Genomic DNA, 19,737 nt, shown 5'->3' on the forward strand with positions numbered 1-19,737 from the left:
ATCTGAGAGCGTGATCATAATATAACCATTTTACCCAGTTTGTTCAGTTAATGAAAGAGTCTAAACATAAAGAAACCAAAATAAGTTTTCATATAAGTCTCAGAAAATAATTTTCTCTTAGGGAGACTGAGGGCAGCACTATTTGACCTCTGAAACTTATCAAGCAGTGACTAAACACCAGTGAACTACTGCATAGCTTGAAAAAGCAGCTGTGTCCATCACTCTTTATATCTGCAGACACACCATTTTAAAATACTCAAAATCTCATCCGAATGTTCTATGGAAAAGACACAGAAAAGCAGCATAACCACTCACTGCCTCTGCTTCTCATATACTTTTGCTGCATGTATACCAGCCCATGCTGTCATTTATGTGAACTTCCACTAGGCTGAAAAATTCAAGCCTTGGCTTCAAAATGGTATAATTTGTTTAAACCAGTTCCTAACCTTTAATGAAAAGAGTAAACTCTGATATTCCTCAGTTCTGAGCCAAGCTGATAAGTTATCACATGTGCAAAATCCAGTATGCATGAGTTTCAATGTTCTGAGGAGTCTGGAGCTCTACGTCATCAAAGAACATAAGAAATTAATTAATTTAAAAAGCATTTGCATGAGTGGAAAGGAAATTCATGGAGCAGTTAGCAGCATTTTGAACACAACATTCACAATATCCCTTTCTAGTACAGCACTGCCTCACCTCCCCCAGCTGCCAAACTAACAGTCATGGGGACTGAGTGCGAAAAGGGTCACCAGAGTTTTTCCAGGAATGGAGGGTCACTGTAACTAGAAATTATCTCATGCTGAGCAGCTACACATCAGCTATACATAAAGCTAAAGGTTTATATTCTTACTTCTTCTAAAAATAAGACATTACTCAAAATTCCAGATACTTCTGTACTGGATTTGGAAAACACATACATGCCTTGGTGTATCTACAAGAGTAGCATCACGTACATGACTTCTAGGTCCTGCTTTGTGTTATCATGCTTTGACAGACTATTGAGACTCCACAGGTTAGATCAACAGAAAAGTTTAATCCAGAAAGAGAAGTTTATTTATGGAACAGCCAGGTAAAAGCTGAAGTCCACGTCCCAGAAGTTTTCCCCATGTAGAAACTAGCAGAGAGAAGAGCAAAACAAGGTCCAGTACAAAACTCCTTGTCTTGCTAGATCCCCACAGAGACCAGCAATACAAGGCCCTTCCCTCAGTCCAGTGGTAACATTAGCAATGGAAAACGCTTCTTTCTTAGCAGATAGTGACACTCCTACACCATGCTCAGAAGATACAAGGCTAGTATACTTTAAGCTGCAACAGTCCAAAGATGCAGTGCTTCTTATGACAAAGATTCAAAATAGAAGCAGAAGCTAACTCATGTACCAATCCTAAATGCTCTATATCCTATTCTTTTATTGTAAAGAATCTTAACATTATATCACATTCACTAAATTAATCTTTATCACAAATATAGTACTTATTAGAAAGCAATGCTAAATTGGGACTAAAATGAATTACAGCCCTTAAAAAGAAGGCATATTTGTCGCTTGTCATTGAAAGGGCTATTTATTTAATTCAGTTTCCATATCACCATTAGAAGTTCATTATTCACATGTGTCATCTAATATTCATAAACCTGCCAGCACAGGACAGTTCTCACTGTTTCTTTAAAACATACATATACTGTTCCACAGGAAATCTATCTATAGGTTATTTTGCAGCAATATCCCAACAAATGACAATTCACAGAAGTTGCCATCCTTTTAAATAGTTGGACAATCTGCTTGGTATCGATCACAAAACATGGCAATTAAATATTGAGACAAACAAGAAGTCTCCTGAGGCCTTCAGAAATTTTTCCATAGCTCATTGCCAGCTGTAGACTAGTCAGCATGTAGCACTGTTGGACCAGCAGTACCCAAGAACAGAAAAATGGTAGGCTCCTAGTTCTTAGTTTATTCCAGATTGTTTCTCAAGTATTTACAACTAAAGGTTCTCATGAATGCCTTGGCATTTCCTTCATGCTATAACATTTTAGTTAATCGGGTTTTTTTTCCATGATGATGGATGACTTATATCTGAGGCTCATTTGAAGTTTGCGTTGCTTTTAAGGAATTGAGTGAAATGCTGTGTGATACAATCCAAATTCCAAAAGAATATTTTCCATTATTCCACTTCCAATCTCAACTACAAATTATCAAACTTCTGTGTGTACGAAAAATTTACTTTTTTACCATAACATCAGGAACAACATATGTACAAACAGGCAAAGCTGGAAGTGACTACTTCAAGGGGCACATCCAAAAAAGCTTAGGATTCATAATCTGGAGTGAATAACCTTTTTTGTTATAAGACAGCACTGTTTTAATGGGTTTCCAAATCACTGCTATTTTGTAGCACACATAAGACACAGTTTCTTATCCTTTCTACCAAAACTTCACCAAAGCACAAGACACATAAGATACAAAAGAAAACTTAACAGGAGGCTCCACATTTTAAAAGCAAGTTGTGGACTTTCTTGTTAAAATGTTATGCAGTAAAGATTTTCTTTCCGCTCGAACTATCAGCAGATGAAATAATACGAAGTCCAGAGCTAAACAGACATATAAATGATACTAATCAAATGTAATAATCCAAACTAAACTAGTCCCTTCCATCTTGCTAAATATAGTTTAAAAATAAACAGCCTAAACATGGCATCTCTCTTCTGAGCCAAGGATAACTGTGGTGAATACACCATCAGCTAGAAGCTAGTACTGCTTAAAATGCTGGGATTCTCACTATGGATTTTGAGTAAATTTAGCCAGTTTCCATCATTTCAGTAGTGTATATTTAGAGAAAATGAATTCTATCAGCATAAAACAATTCAACAATGAACAGCAAATGAGCTAAGCAATCTTCATGAATCAGTTCACATTAATATACGCAATAATCCCAAAGTGTGCTTTGGTTAGGTATTACCATGTGAGCTAGACACTGCATTCAACACTTTTAATTTAAAATGCATGAAATTGAATAGAAAAGGATAGTAAATCATGACCGCTGTCCTCAGTCACGTTTGCTAATGCAGCATTGCATCTGTAAGGGAAAACATCAGAGCTGTCCCAAAAAACATTCACCGGCTCCTCTAAAAATTCTTCTATTCACCCTCTTACATGATACATTTATCATGCCACACTGATTGAACATATGCAGTCTTCATGTGAGGAAAAAATAGGACAGCAATACCTTCATTCCAGACTTACAATCTTCAAAATTCAGCAACTTTGTAATTTTTCCATTTGCCTTGATAATGAAATAGAATTGTGTGGAATTACTAATAGTTAGCTTTGTAAAGGGGGAAGAAGCTAACTTGAATATGGGGCAGCTACCCATAAATTCACTCAATGTTTTGAAATTCAGATGTATCATTTGAAAATTACTTATTCTCTTGTTATTTCATTATTTCTGCAACCCTTCTCAAGTCAATCTTCTAATTATTGAAGAGTATTAGAAGTCAAAGATTATTTCAACTTCCTGTTAGATCAGGATTCAAGTGGGCTGAAAAGATTACTCTTTAGAAAGCATATTTCTGCACAGAAAAAAAATATTTCCATTGTTGAAAGTGAATATTTCACTTGTTATGCCCATTGAGCAAGTCATTTTACCAACAAATTAATAGCGATAATCATAATATTCCTCAATAGGAAACACTTGCTCATTACTCAACAGAAAGTGCAGTCTAAGGCTGAGTTTAGACTGTCAGGTCAATTCAAAGCACGGCAGAAAATGAAATAAAAAACAATAAATGATCCATCTGTAGGTATAAGTCTTGATAATTTGCCTAGACAGAAGTCAAATTCACTACAGAAGTCAGAAGGTTGTCTGCCAAAGAGAACAATCCCCCTCCGATCAGCAGTACAATTTATTGCCTGTCTCAAAAACTTACTCCGATGCACTCTTCTCTTTCACAGAATCATCTCAAAAAATCACACTAAATCTGGCACTGTTCCACAAATGCAATCACATTTTAACCCAAAACAAGTGTTTAAATGTTATTTTAAAGAAAAAGGTAGAAGTATAATCCCTGTCTTAGAGACAGAAGCACACAGGTGAATTAAACATTTTCATGGTAAATCAGCAAGTTTGTGATAGAGTTGTATCTATGGATACATCTCTTAACATGTGTGCTGTAGTTGGTCAAGCCCATGCCTTCACTACAGAATTCCCTTCGAAAGAAATTATATTTCCAGAGAAGTAAAATCTGAGAGGTCTTTCTTACCTGGCAAAAAAAGATGCTGCCACCGAGGTGCCTGTGGATACATCAGCAGCAACATATGTGCTCTGGGAAGCAGGGAAGCTGTACAAGGAGGGTTTATCTGCATTGTACCGGTTCAATGCTGCTTCAGACAGGCCCTCTCGACTAGTCTCTGTCATAAGCTGAGATATCTGAAGATAGAAAAAAAAGAAGTGAGTGTAATCAGCTAAAGCTCACTAGCTGACCCCTCCTCATCCAGAAGTACCTCTGGGTTGCAGATGGAGTGAGGGAGGAATCTCATCCACTACATCTTTGCAACTCTAAGAACAAGCTTACTGCATCTGTCATGCTCATCTACATTACTCTGTCTCAGACCTAACCTTGTTTGCATTAAAATTAATGGGATAAATTAATCCCATCATTACAAATGTCAATAATGTCAATGGATTTCCATCCACGTGGAAAGAGTAAATCACAATCCTTTTTAGGTTTCACATTAAGGTAACCAAAAGAGCTTTGATATGTGTAAGATATTTATATTTTACTTCAGGAAAAGAAAACACACATTTATTTGCCTTTGTATAATAACACAGTGCTAGCGTATAACTATTTTTTGTTGACCTTTCTTCAGGAAAGCCAACACAGCATAGGAAGGGGTCCCTTAGGATCCTAGACTATTTATCATTACCATTCATTTTCATTGGCTTTCTTAAAAGGCTTTAAACACCCCACGATTTCATTCTTTTGATGGCCAGTCAGCATTCTATCTCTGTTACGAAAACTCATCACAACCTTTCTCTGTTTGGGAAAAACAGATAATGCTAGCAATATACCAAGGCATAGCCTTTCTTCCTCCTGCAAAACATTTGCTAGAACCAGTCTTTTGCATTCTATTTCATTTTTTGTTTCTATCTTTATCACCACAATAAGGAGGTGATGTCACCACAACAACAGAAGGATATCGCTGTGAGCCACATCAATAAAATTGAGATCATCCTGTAGTTAACTCATTTTCCAGCTAAGCTTGCTTTAATTTAGCTGTTACCCATTCTACTACAGATAGAAAACAGTTCATCCATATTTTACATAATTGAGGTCAATTAACTTTGATTACCAATGGATAGGAATACTATACCAGCCACTGTATTTTATGAGAAACCAATAAAATTGCTAAAAGTGTCCTAATCATGTTTCTTTCACACTGCCCCTTTCTGATTTACAGGCTCACTTTAATTATTGAGCAGTGCTCTCAGAAGCTACCAAAGAGATAGTTGACTTAAAATCATCTCATACTACTGTCAAAACTCAGGAATTTAGGCTACCTGCCAGTACCTCCCCTTATTTCCAGCGGAGAGCTAACCAGACTCTTCAATGCTATACTAACCTATTTAAGGCCACCTGACGCATCCAAAACACTTGAATTCACTAAACAATTAATTGCCAGTGTTTGCATAATTTTTGTTAACTCAGTTATTTGTATTTGCAGGGAATTAACCAGCACAAGATTTTGCCCCATCTCCCCTAATTACCTTAAAACTATGTTCATCATCTGCTAAAATAGCCACTACTAAGCAGACAGATCTAAAAGGCTCTTCTTTCAGAGCGGAACATATAGACAGAATTAACCATCTTAATCCATCCACTTTATATAACTGAAATCAGGGATGGACCATGGCAGAGGCATTGGAATTAGATAATGTTTAAAGGTCCCTTCCAATCCAAACCCTTCTATCATTCTGTGGTGATTATTCAATACAGACTGTGCTGAGTGTTAACAGGAAGTGACACTCACTCCACAGGAACCTGATAGCAATTAAGCTAACGAGGTGTCTTATCTCAATGACAGTCTCAACTGCAATCATAACTTCCCCATCTATTGCCAAATATAAATTTCTACAAGCCACTGCAGCATATTTCTATCTCTGTCAGCAGATTCCCTGAAAGTGCAAGATGGAAAAGCTTGAAAGAGCCACTTCAGCCAACTGCATAACAGGAAAGGACAAAACACACCAATGCCATGGTCATAAAAGGAATAACGAAATAGCTTTGGAGAATTTTAGGCAATCCAAACTCATATCCACAAATGCTATTACCAAGACCACACACCAAACATGAGAAATAAAGAGCCACTAACTGCGTACATTTCCTGTAAAGTATTATACTCAAGTTTCTTCAAAAGCTGATTAGATGCATGGTTCATTAACACAGTCCAAAATCAAATGCTCTCTTATGTAGGAGACATGAGATTATTTTAGAAAAATACATATATAGACCATTCCTCCTCACCTATGCACTCAATCAGGAATAGATATCAGACAAGGAAACATATATTCATGCCTTTTAATAAATGGGGATGAGTAATGTAAAAAAGACTGTACTTAGGCCATACTTTCTTATATTAAAAAAATGCAAAGGAACTGAATAAGAAACTGGAAATTATCAAATATCTTTACAGAGTCTGTCTTTGTGGAGTACCATGCAACCTGAAGGACAAAGAAAGAAAATATATAAATAATACTCATTTTAGGAATAACATATATTTCTGGAGTTGTGTGGGGATGTTTCTGTGATTTGTCAGTAGTGCTACTATTTTTTTTTATCACGTCATACAATAGTCTAAATACAACCATAGTAAAACTACTCAAACTGCAAGCTGTGCAACATCTGTATGGTACTGACCACAACAGCCTATTGGAAAAGCAGCAATTCCTTGCAACTATCCCTCTTTTTCATTCACACAACTCAATTTGGCACAGAAAGCTGTTGTTGATGTTGACCATGATGAATCAACCATGAAAAACAGCATTCCAGTGCAAACACCAATGGATAGAGAGCTCTCCCAGAGCTGTACTGGATGGACACTCATAATGGGGCAAATTGGCCTTAAACACTCCTTAAGTCCTCAGTGTCTGGCACCACTGTGTGGTTTTCTTACCCACAGTGACTCACTTTCTAAGCATCAACCTACTTCTCAGTGTGAGTTTTCACAGAATCAAACTCCCAGACGCATACACTGAAAGATAACAAAATGGGACCATATTTTAGTTTGCCTAAAACAAGGCATAGATAAATTAAGACAAAAGAATTTGCTTAAGCCAAAGTCCAGGATCTCCTAAACGGAAGGGGCACGTGGTAGAGAGTAAATAACATATGATATGCCTGGCAATTATGCTTCCCAAATCTGCCCCTTCAGTGTCAGTGCCTCTCTCACTAGATACTGTTTCTGGATTTAAGGGGGAAAAGAAAAACAGATTCCTCAGCTCTTGCCTTTTGATTACCCACATACCATATACATGAGGTTTAAGATAAATTAATAGGATATATTTTAAGAAATTCTTTTATTGAATTATTGGCAGCACATCAGTTGAATGGATAAGCAACAAAAGGACAAAGCCTGGAACAACACAACCTTTCATGCCTCAATAAAAACCTTTTTAAGTGCACATGGAACAAGACAGATGTCCCTCCCAAGCCCCATTTTTTTGCCTGTCTCTTAAAAGTGAGGCAACCATTAACCTCTTCTTTCTCTGCTTTCTGACAGTATACAGCAAGAGCTGGAGATAAGACACAATTTAAATTCTCTATTTCATAGGAAATAGAGTTAAACGACAGGGGTTAGACAGGCTAGATTCTCTTCCTATTGCAATTAAAGAGAGATTCTGTGAATAAAACTTGCCATCTGTAGTAGGAGGTTAATTATATTTACATAAGGGCATTTTACAGCCAATCTCATTAATGTTTCTAAAGCTCCTTACTGAAGACTCCAACTGGTAGTGCCAGAGAAACTGAAGTCAACATTTATGAAAGAAGTGAAACATTCTTTGTTTTGGAGGATGTGAAGTACCCATGAACATTCCTGAAATCTAGTACACTTCAGTGACTGCTGAATTAACTAAATGTACAGAAAGGCATGAAACATATCCACATCCGAAGCCAAATTCACGATAAACATCTGAGGGATGCTTCACAGTGACACTGGAGGCGGTATAGAAGATCCTGTTCTCAGAAGTGAAGCCCACTAGCAAAAAGAAACTGACAATAGAAAGCTTTCATAAAAATGCAAGCTCATGAATGACTTCTTTGGCAGCCCGCTCTTGATTCAGAGCAGCACTGAATTTTTCACATGATAAATCTTGAAGAAATAACTGCTGGATTTTAGAAAGCAAATGTCTGGATGTCTAAATGTCAAGAAACAGGTTCTTGGGAAAGATTCCCCTTTATAAGATGAGAGGGAAGCTATAAAAAATACCTCCCCAGAAGCTTTAACACTCCAAAACCATCATAAATTCTCGTATGTCTGCTTAGAACACAAATTTAGCAGCTTAACTGCTCTTCCATTATGCCCAACCAGGTGTTCTGGCACTTCTTCTGTTCAGCTTTTACTTTCTAGCCAAGTCCATTTGGCTCAACAGAATTTTGAGTCATAACAAGATACAGTTGTTATTCTTGTTTGGCCAAAATTCTTTAGATGATGGTCTGTGGGAGAGATAAAGCAGGCAACAGGAGAGACATCTCACAGTACCTCATTCACTTCTTCAAGAAAAATTAAGTAAATGCAGAAATGCATTTCTCAACAAGTGAATATATCAATTATCAGTGTGTACTCTTCCTACAATATGGCTCCTTGATCTGAGCCCTTCTCGAAATAATGACATCACTCCTACTACCAATCACATAAGTTTGCATACAAGCATGCAGTAAGTTCTGTATGATAATTTTTGGCTGCACTTTTTTGTTCTTTATCATAGTATTCAAGGAACAAGGTAACAGCTAGGATCAACTGTGCTAAGTACCACAAAGAGAAAAGTGGATAATTTGACTTTTTATACATTTTGTTTTCCTAACTCTGGTGTGTTATTGGGACCAGTTATGTGAAAATAGCAGACTTCGGTGTCAGTCAGCTTTCCTTACCACTGTTAAACAGAGATTCAAACACTTTGAGGTATATCTGATAGAGAGTTCACTGAAACTGAAGTGGGGCTTTGGGAGTGGGGAACAGAGAGAGGAAACTTTTACTGCGTACACAACTTAAAAGCAACAGCGATTCAAAAAGTCAATTGGCTTTAGCATACCATGGAGTATGAGGGACGCGCTCCGTATCTACCACAAACCTCTCAATACAACAGATAACATTCAGGGCAAAATCCACCTATAGAAAAACATTTTCAAACAGCAACAAATTCCTGTAACTAAGGGTACTGATGCAGCCTCACAGTAACTTGGCATTTCATTATGACCTTTTTCACACACAGCAGAATACTAAGCTGCTACAGCAGGAGATCACAGACTGCTTATACAGAGATTGAGTGAACAAGAGCAAGATAGCAATTCTTGATAGTCTTTTTCTGTCAGAAGAATGAGGAAAAGGATGAAAAAAGACATGGACAACATCTGCTACATTCAGGATCTTATTTGCAGTATGTGATCTAGACACATCAAATGCTGTTTATCAAAGACACTGTGAAAACTGAAACTGAGAAGTTCCTCAGGCATGCTTTCCTCCTGCCTTATTAACAATTCCACAGAAGATCTGAAATATTTTTGAATACATCAATACTTTGTATAGAAAGACAAAACAGTGCACCCTTAGAATAAAGTTTTAGGAACCACTGGGATAGCAAGAATCTAATTGTGGCACTGGTGAGGCCCCACCTCAAGTACTGTGTTCAGTTTTGGGCAGCTCAGTACAGAAAGGACATGAAGTTGCTGGAGCAGGTCCAAAGAAAGGAAACAAGGCTTGCGAAGGGATTAGAGAATGTGCCCTATGAAGAAAGACTGAAGGAACCGGGGCTGTTCAGTCTGGGAAAAAGGAGGCTGAGGGGAGACCTTATTGCTCTCTTTTAGTATCTGAAAGGTGCCTACAGTGAGAGCAGGGCTGGTCTCTCCTCACTGACAGGGCAAGGGGAAATGGCCTCAAGATGCCCCAAGGGAAGTTTAGGTTGGATATCAGGATAAACTTCTTTACAGAAAGCATTGTGAAGCACTGGAATAAGCTCCACAGGGAGGTGGTTGAGTCACCATCCCTGAATGCGTTTAAAAGCTGTTTAGATGTGGTACTCAGGGACGTGATTTAGCTGAGGGTTGTTAGTTAGAGTACTATGGTTAGGTCGTGGTTGGACTTGATGACCTTTAAGGTCTTCTCCAACCTGAGCAATTCTATGATTCTATTCTAGGCTTCGCTTCTAAAGAAGAGTCAGACTGTATTTAGCATAAATTATTTGTACTTAGACATTACTACTTAGTAACCATGACAGCACTTAGAGTTTAACTGCACTCTCCAGCTACCTGCTGTCCAGAAGAAAGATAACCTTTGACTGTGGCAGCCACTTCATATGTCCTTCTATTAAAATTATAGCTATTTAACACATTTGATTTGGCTTAGCAATGATGATTTGGCTTAGCAACGAACTCAGTGTTCCCAGATTGCCAGTGCTCACCTAAACTAACTATACTATGGAAAGGTTAGTATTCTACCTACATTGAAAGGAATCTCTGTACTGAATATGAAAACATATTGGCTTGCTTCTTGCTCTCTCATTTGTTACTGATACATTTATTGGGTAAAAGGGAAAACAAAAATGTAAAAATATTACAGGGGGTAAACTATGTGAGTTTAAGTATTCACCTACAGTGAATGCATCCTTGTATGAAAGTTGCAGATTCCAGTCAACACTACTCTTACAGCACAATACGTGTGTCACATCCTTCACATTTTATTTATTGGCTACTACTTTATTGTCAACACATTTTCTGAAAGGTAAAGCCTCCACTGTGTTACAAAAAAACAAGAGCTATCATAACTCACCTTCCTCAGTATTCTATCAGCCTTTCCTGTTGCACCCAAAGAAAGCCATTTGAAGGACAGCTGCCCCAAGGGGAGGGTCCTCTCACTCTCTGCACAGCAGAGAAGCAGACTACTCATGGACAGACACTTGCAAGCTGCAAATGTGTAAGTTTAACTTATAAGCCCTTATAAGTAGAGCAGTAAAGTACTCTCAGCTATATCCAAATACCCCTCTCATTCATTAAGCTCCACTGGTTAATCCTCTGTGAACAGTACAGCAATGCAAGGCTTCCTACCTAGCATATTCCCATTATTCTACAAACAAAAAATTTGGCTAGGCACCCAAATGCAATGCAAAAAATAGTACCATGCACATGCACAGCAAAATCTGCTTGCTTTCTCATCAATGAGTTATCATGGCAATCTATGAGAAAGCTGTGGCTGCCCTGACCCTGTACACATAATGCAACAGTCAAATGAAGCAGATGTACCCTTGTAACTGAGGCAGAAGCCTTTCAAGTTCATGGTGTACAGGACCAATACATTTGTTATGAAAACACACTTCCATTTCTCTGATCAGTTACTATCATGCCAGCAATGCCAAAACATAAGGTTTTCAAATATTACTATAGATGTTTCCCTATCACAAACAGCAATCTGTAAGCCATTGACCTTTCACTGTCAGTTGACCAGAGCAGCACCAGAAGATACCAGAGTGTGTCAGCACGCAGGCTTAACTTAAATGGCATTATTGACCCAGAAAGCAACCTCTTTCTCTAGCTAGCAAGGGAGTAAGCAATAAAAAATACCATTACTTTTCCCACAGATAGATGTGGGAAACAGATCATCAGTCTTTATTTAAAAGACGTATGATCAAATTCTACTATTAAAATGTGGAGAAATGACCACACTGGAAATGACTACTTCATTTCCAGTGTGAAAACAATACATCTGACAGGCACAGAAATTTCCCTACTAATTGCTTCATAAAAATGTGGCATAACAAATGAAGGCAACACACACAATCACCACAATAGCTCACATTTGGGAGAATAGGATCAGTGAAAGCCTGACACATCTCTTATCCATCTACTCACAGAAGGCTGTGTGAGTTTGACCCTAAGAGATCTAGCAACTGTCTTGAATTTGTTTGAAGCTTGAATTCTCCACTGCCAAAAATTACAAATGTCAGTTTTTCTTGTAAACTGCAGACAAAGGTTTAACTAAAGCAGTACTGGCAGATAGTAGCACAGTAATACACAATGTCTCTGTGCATTAGCTAATACAATCATATATATATAGTGCTTTAAAGTTACCAGAGGACTTGAATCTTGCATCCAAGGCATAAGCTTTTGCACAAGCACAAAATAAAGTAACTTCTCAGTTACTTTATTTTTTCTTAGCTACTTTTTTTCTCCAGATCATTTGAATTTTGGATTCTATTTTATTATGTTGGCCTACAACATGAGAGGTAGATAATGGTGGTATGGCAGAAGATGTTGAACCTCCCCAACAATATTCAGTTACATGTTGTTGCCATGTGACAGATGGCAGCAGTAGGGCAGACTGACAAAATGACGTCTGGCATGGAAGTGTATGTGAAGCAAAGGGGTGGGACTGAATTCCTCCATGTGGAAAAATGGCATCCACTGACATTCATCAATGCTTGCTGAATATTAATAAAGACCAAACAGTGGACGTGAGGTAGTGGGCGATGCTTTTCAGCAACACTGCTATAACAGCTGTGAAACAGCGGGTCACTACCAATAGAACAGCTTCTTACAAGCGTTTCATGCAGGCTCTTGTTCACTGCAGGCCAAAATGCACAGATACTGGTGGTGGCTGTTTTGAAAAACAGTGTTTCATAGCTGAGATTTTCCCCTGTCAAACAGTGTTGTTGCTCTGTTTGTATTTGTCATGGTTTCTATGGAAATAAATAGGTTTGTGACTATTTAAAACTTGCTTGAAGAGTCAACTCACTTGGTAGCCAGGTATAGTTTGGACAAAGTAATATAGACATTTAAGAAAATTAAGCTGAGAGACTGAAAATCCTTCTTGATTCAAACATTTTAAGTTAGAAGATATACTTGTAGTATCTTTTTCCATAAACTTTCCTAAATCATCTCTATGTCAAAGTACATTTTTAAAAGCCGATTATATAGAAGTTAAACATTGACACCAATGACTATCAGTACTGTTGGTGCAGCTTTCTCTTTCACTGCTGCTTTGAAAAGTTAACCACTGATCATTTGAAAGGACTCCAAGGAGAATCTTATATGTTCTAATCCAGTATTTAGTAAAATTAAAATGCTTATATCAATGCTTTGTTAACTTCAGGACAGATCTAAGGTTCCGAATGTCCTCAGCTCTTTTAGAAAACTCCACAGGAACCTGCAGGAGGATAAAAAGGATTTAAAAACTAGAATACTGTGTTAAAACCTTGCTGTCTGGCCATTATGTTGACATATTCTATCTAGGCATTTCAATTGAGATTGATCAATACTGCAACATGTCTTCCAGTGTGTACCTGCACTGGAGTAAGATCTCTCCTCTGAAAAAGTGAAAATTGTCTCATTCCTGAAGGAGAAGGCATTTTTTCTTGGTTTTGTTTGAGCTCAGTTCCACGTGAAGCATTTGTAAAGGAAATGTAGCCACTCTCCTGGATGAGATTTTGAGGTTAATAAAATGCTTCTGTATCCATTTAAGTGCTAAAAAAAATAAAAATTTTTAAAAAAAAATTTAAAAAAATCAGCATCACTGAAGTTGCACATATTCAGGTGATCCTTTCAGCTTATCATTTGTAATGCTGTTCAAGGAGCGAGTTGGCTTTCTGAGTGCCTTCCATCTCACCAAAAGGTTATAACAACTTAGGCATGGAATTATGACAGCTGTCAACATGCAGGTACACAGCCTGTGGCAAGTGCAAGATGGCCCGGTTTATTTTGCAATCAATTTTCTTAGAGTTAAGTGAAAGAAACAAATTTGCTAAAACTAGGCATGCACATCTATTACATATTAGCAAAACTTGCTAGAAACTTACCAAGCTACTCCTGTGTCAGAACACTAAAACTGGATTAGGAGTAATATTCCAATGGCATTGGGATGAAACTGTTTTAAAGCTCATGCTGTGACACTTTTCATTCAAAATTTTTACTTTCTGATGTAGTCTTGATGCCCAAATAGGAGTCATTATCCAAGGCTGCATACAGAGCTGCTCAAAAATTACACCGTATGTACAGAAGGGTTCAGTGGGTCAAAATGTAAATACAGGGAACCGGTTATTACATAGTAAAAAGTAAAAATGCACAGTGGAAACAAGAAGAACCAACAGTCTGGTGTTGCAAGAGAGGCACTCATGGGGTCTGGATTTCATCGGGAAAAGGCCCAGGGCTAAGCCTTGCACTTGCTTGGGAAACATTTATATTTCCTTCCCAAAAGCAGAGATGTTGAAACAATCTTCCTAAGAGCATATCCTTTCAGTGCAAATTCCTTGCAAGGCCTTGATCCCAGACAACCTCTCAAGTCAAAAAAGCATAACAATACTGCTTTCCTCTGTCACCACAGGGAAATAGCATTTAGCTTCAGCTTCCATGCCGAAAAATTCCACTTTCTGGTGGATGCAGAAACCACAGACTAATCTACTGTCTCAAAGCACAGGTCATGCTGAATCGCATTGCCCTTTGGCTTTGTGTAGCTACCCCACCCTTCTGTGTTGTCAAAACTGAGTTGTAGCAGCAGCTAATTTCACAGTTGTCATTGCTAATAGGAACTGCCATGAAATTACCTTATTTCCAAAGGAGTCAGTATGCAGTTGATATTAAAAAAAAAAAATAAAAAAAAATAGTCAGCTCTACAAAGCTATGCAACAGCAGGAGTGACCTCTCCATTTAACAAGGTTCATTTTTCTAATCTCTGTCACAATACCTGAACACCTGTCTTACTTTCATGTTAATAATAAAAATGTCCTGCTGAGGTTTTAAAATTATTTTATGACAGCAGCAGCCAACAGTTTTAACAGGAATACATGAAAAGGATTCAATAGGTGTCAAAAGAGCCTTCAAACAAAACCACTAGCCAGAGAGAAACAGCGCCTTCCTGGCCCTAAAGGTGAATGCCTTAAGGCATAGGTTTGATTGCCTTATTACCTTCGTTTGTATAGCGCTACATCTGTTACTGGCTATCATAAAAATCACTAAACTAAGTATTTGACTTGGAGGCCTCTTCCTGCAGTGCATTCTATAGGCACAACTAGGTGCTGAATTATGTTGTTCTCTTCTGTTTACTCTAGATTAACTGCTGTCTCAGCTAATGATAGCAAAAAGAAGGAACACATCCTCAAATGAACACCAAATTCAGCTCTGTCAGTGTGTGCTGTAAACTGCCAGAGACTGTGCCTCCCTCTATCCCAGTTCCCTTTCAACAACTCAACAGAGGTCAACATGTGAGCTTCAGCCTATGCGCCGGCAATGATATTCCACCAAGCTGAATGGGTATTCCCTACACAACACCAAATGTATTGCCAGGCTTTTTCATATACTTCTAGTTTACTTTTATTTTCCAAGCCACTTGTGTTTTTGCAACATGTTGTTCCATGCAACTTCTGTCACATTTTCAAACACGTTTGTTTCAGTTGGCCATTTTCAATCTTTTTCTTAAAGGGATCTATGCTGAACATCACATTAGCTAAAGTTGGCCTAACATTTAATTGAAATGCATGCAATGATCTTTTTCCCATTACATTTTGGTCTGCGGGAACCATCATAATCCATCTTCACTATGATAGCTTTACAGTAAGGAAACCACACTCCCACTTTTCCCAGTAGGTCCCCTCTATTACTCAGAAAACCTTAAATGTGCTGACTATCCTCGTAAGGCTTGAGGGAGCACAGGCCTTACGAGGAGCGGCTGAGGGAGCTAGGATTGTTCAGCCTGGAGAGGAGGAGGCTCAGGGGAGACCTTATAGCTCTCTATAACTTCCTGAAGGGAGGTTGTAGTGAGCTGGGGGTTGGCCTCTTCTCTCGTGTAATCAGTGATAGAACTAGAGGAAATGGTTTTAAGCTGTGTCAGGGGAGATTTAGGCTGAACATTAGGAAGTATTACTTTTTGGAAAGAGTAGTCAGGCATTGGAATGCACTGCCCAGGGAGGTGGTGGAGTCACCAACCATGGGAGTGTTCAAGAAACGCTTGGACGTGGTGCTGAGGAATATGATTTAGCTGGGAAATATTGGTAATGGTTGGACTAGATGATCTTCTAGGTCTTTTCCAACCTTGATAATTCTGTGATTCTGTGATTCTATCAGTTCTCAAGTGGAATTTAGTGCACATTCACTCGCAGACTGGGCAATTAATATCATTCCTCATCTCTCCTGACCAGTTAAATAATACCAGATTAACAAAATTTTCTTCTTATTGCAGATTTAAGATTTAGGCTGCAACTCCTTTACTTTCCTCAGGCAACATTCAGAAGATCAGTGATCAATTTGGAAAATACAAGCTACAGATATTTTCAAACTTGCATGGTACTGAAAAGCAAATGACAGAAGGGGCTGCTGGCTATAGTTTGGCTGTACTCTGCAGCACTTCCTGAAAAAGCAGCAGGAGAAACAGTTTAACATTCTTCACCTGTAGCACTAAATCTGTGAAAATCCCTCAAAGAGGATATTCTTTCATATTCAGTCAGTATAAACTATCATGAGGGCTTTGGATGAACAAATAATAACTACTTAATTCCTAAAAAATTATTCTCCAGTAAAATAGAACTCAGAACAACCCAAGGATAACCTCCACACAGCTTGAATGAAGCTGATCCCATATCAGCCACTTACTACCAAGAAGAAGGGCAAAAGACAAATAAATTACACCCATAAGTCTCATGCATCCCCAATAACATTTAATAAAACAAAGCCTTGGAAAATTTAACAATATAAACCCAGAAGATAAAGAGAAAAAAATCAACTTATGAAAATTATCTGAAAGTAACTATAAGATATGACTATATACATTCATTTCTTCCTCATAAATGTCACCCTAAATAATCTTCAACAAGTTATTTCTCTACCTTTTACTCACAGAGCAATGAGTATCTTTCCTCTACATAGCAAAAAGTCAATGGCCCCAAGGAGTTTGCACAATAACCTAAACTGACAAAGCACACTCCACTAGGGTCTAAAGATAAACAGTGATTCAAATTAGTTGAGGAACCATTGGTTGATATTTTTTATAAGCAAACAGTGAGATTACATTAACTGGCCCACTGGGAATAAAACAGATTTACAATAGATTTAATTAAATGCCTTTAACGAAGCCCAAACATAACAACAACAAACAGGCTAATCAACTGAAATATAGGAAACTGTTCTGAACTGTAATAAATGCCTTATGGTTATCTTCAATTTTCATTTTGGCTTTCAGCACCCCACAGAGAATTTTTATTTGCTCATGAAATGTTCTGGATTTTTCCTCTTCAACTTGTTTACACAATTTGTAACATAAAAGTTTCCGAAGTTACTTTTAAATCAGTTTTTGAAAGGAAGTCTTTATTTTAATTAAATTTTAATAGACCATCATGAACTGATTTTCTGCTCCACAGCAACATGCCAAAAGAAAGATCACTGACTCAAGGTCAGTGGGAGTGCAGTGATGTAATCTATAGACATGAGGAAAAAGGTCTCTGTCATTTTGTGAAGTACAGATATGTTTAACAGTAAATAATTGTTTTGCACAGTCATTTACACCAGGACAAAGGGAATATAAGATGGACACAAATTAGCTCCAAACAGGAAAAGACCATTCCATGCACAGGAGAATAAAGATCCACTCTTAGAACTCTTACTAGAACCACTGGTTAATAAGTATTCTTAAGAGAAGCTGAAACATTCTCCATTACATAATATTAACTTCCAAATCTCAAAGCTCTCTGATTCTTTGATTTTCTTAATGTTAGCAGGATGCCATAACATTACTAAAAGCATGAAGGCGTGATTGCTGCTTTATAACATGCAGAAGTAAACTTGATTTCACATTGATTTCAGATCAGAATCTATCCTGTTTCTCAGCACGTTCCTTCGGAAGCTAAGAAGAAATTAAGAGAAAGGAAAAGATGTATTTGTGTGCGTATAAGCAGAAATACATATGTACACAAATAAAGAAAACAATGCCCAAAAAATCAGAGGCAGAATCAATGTATGCATACATTAAATAAAACATTCACAGGGTTCTAGAACACTTTCCACCACTAAGCTACTCTGCTCACTACAGCTGTAGAAAACAGGCAGTGTAACTCTTTCACCAACCCAGAGTCATCCCTACCAAGCACCCCTTCTACAATGGATTTCATGCACACAGCATCCAAAGTTATCCAACAGTAACAGGCGACGATGAAAGGTTAGGAAAAAAAAACTTAGAGTTTCAGCAGATTATCATTATGGAACATTCCTTAGGAGCATCAGAGCACCACATGAGGATGACACGATTGTAGCATTTCCTGGAACTACTTTTATTATGAGTTGTAAGCTAAAAAAGAGGAAGCAAAGAAGCAAAGAAGCCACATCTCTGAGCCTGGAAAATCTCCTAACCTATGTAGTCTGCCACAGTATATTTTCATGGTACAACTGAGAATTGTGTTGCTTCCATTTCTTAGTTCCTGTGCATTGGCAGTGATCAGAGAAACTGATCAATTTAAAATTGATGAAATCTCACTACTACACATTTCCTTCAGATGTGTTCTATGTAACTTCTTTAATAACGACTGAATTATTTTCTGTCTTCTATATTATACCACAATTGAGAAAATATGCAAGAACAAAACACAGATATGGTTACTCACAAAGACTGAATTTAAAACCAGCAACCTCCAGTGGCCTGAAATTTGCCAGGCTTGGAAAGGGAAAAAAAAAAAAAGTAATAAAGCCTTGCAAATTTTCTTCCTGCCATTTGTTACATCTTTAGAAACTACTGCAGAAATGGAAGACTTGAACAAATCCACCCACAAAATTCATAGTGATTATCAATCCCTACTTGTACTTCCACTGGCATTATGTGTCCCTCTGACACAATAAGAACATTATCTTCAGTTCTTCAAAGTTTGCATTGCTATTGACAACTGAACATTCTGACCTGACCAAAAGTATCTGAGGTCAAAAAGCAAAACAATTATCTTATGAAAATAGAACACTCAAAAAAAAAAAAAAATCTTTTCTTTCTGTAATTCTGAAGGAATCAGTGACAGAAAGTCTCAAATTGGCTTATATTTAGCTATTAGCTATATCTTCCTTAGAGGGAAGGAAATATCACAGTACATGACTGTAAAAGAAATCTTTTTCAATAAAAAGCAGTTTAGACTTTTTAATAAGTTTGATCTTCCTAGAAAGCAGTAGGTAGAGCAGTAAAAGATACAAAGGACTCACAGAATTTATATCAGAGGATTGCATTACAACTATCCAGTGAGACACCAAACCACACTTGTTAGAGATCAATGCAGCTACCATGAAGCTAGAGGAGCAAAGGCAATGTCATTAAGTATACTTCTAACCCTTAATTCTTTTTCTGCCTTTCCAACTAGTCAACAGTCTGTACATAAATGTAGCCAGCTATGTAACAAACACACATATATACAATTTTCACAAATTTATAAAGAATCAAATAACTTCAAACCCACTTGTGACAGACATTTATTTGATTTAAAGAGCTGTCACAACAGGAACACCTCATCTACACCTCTATCT

The 19,737-nt window shown here is 37.6% G+C and overlaps 1 protein-coding gene across 1 annotated transcript in view; it reads right to left on the reverse strand.

Annotated features, from left to right (window-relative positions):
• KIF26B (kinesin family member 26B) overlaps nucleotides 1–19,737 on the reverse strand; it is a 253,708-nt gene that overhangs the window by 148,019 nt on the left and 85,952 nt on the right. Inside the window, exon 4 of the mRNA XM_015857747.3 lies at nucleotides 4,255–4,421. Coding sequence (XP_015713233.2) covers nucleotides 4,255–4,421 — 167 coding nt within the window. The remainder of the gene's footprint in view (nucleotides 1–4,254; nucleotides 4,422–19,737) is intronic.

Source organism: Coturnix japonica, chromosome 3, assembly GCF_054131305.1.
Source record: "Coturnix japonica strain WE chromosome 3, WE-NBRP24, whole genome shotgun sequence".
Lineage (NCBI taxonomy): Eukaryota > Metazoa > Chordata > Aves > Galliformes > Phasianidae > Coturnix > Coturnix japonica.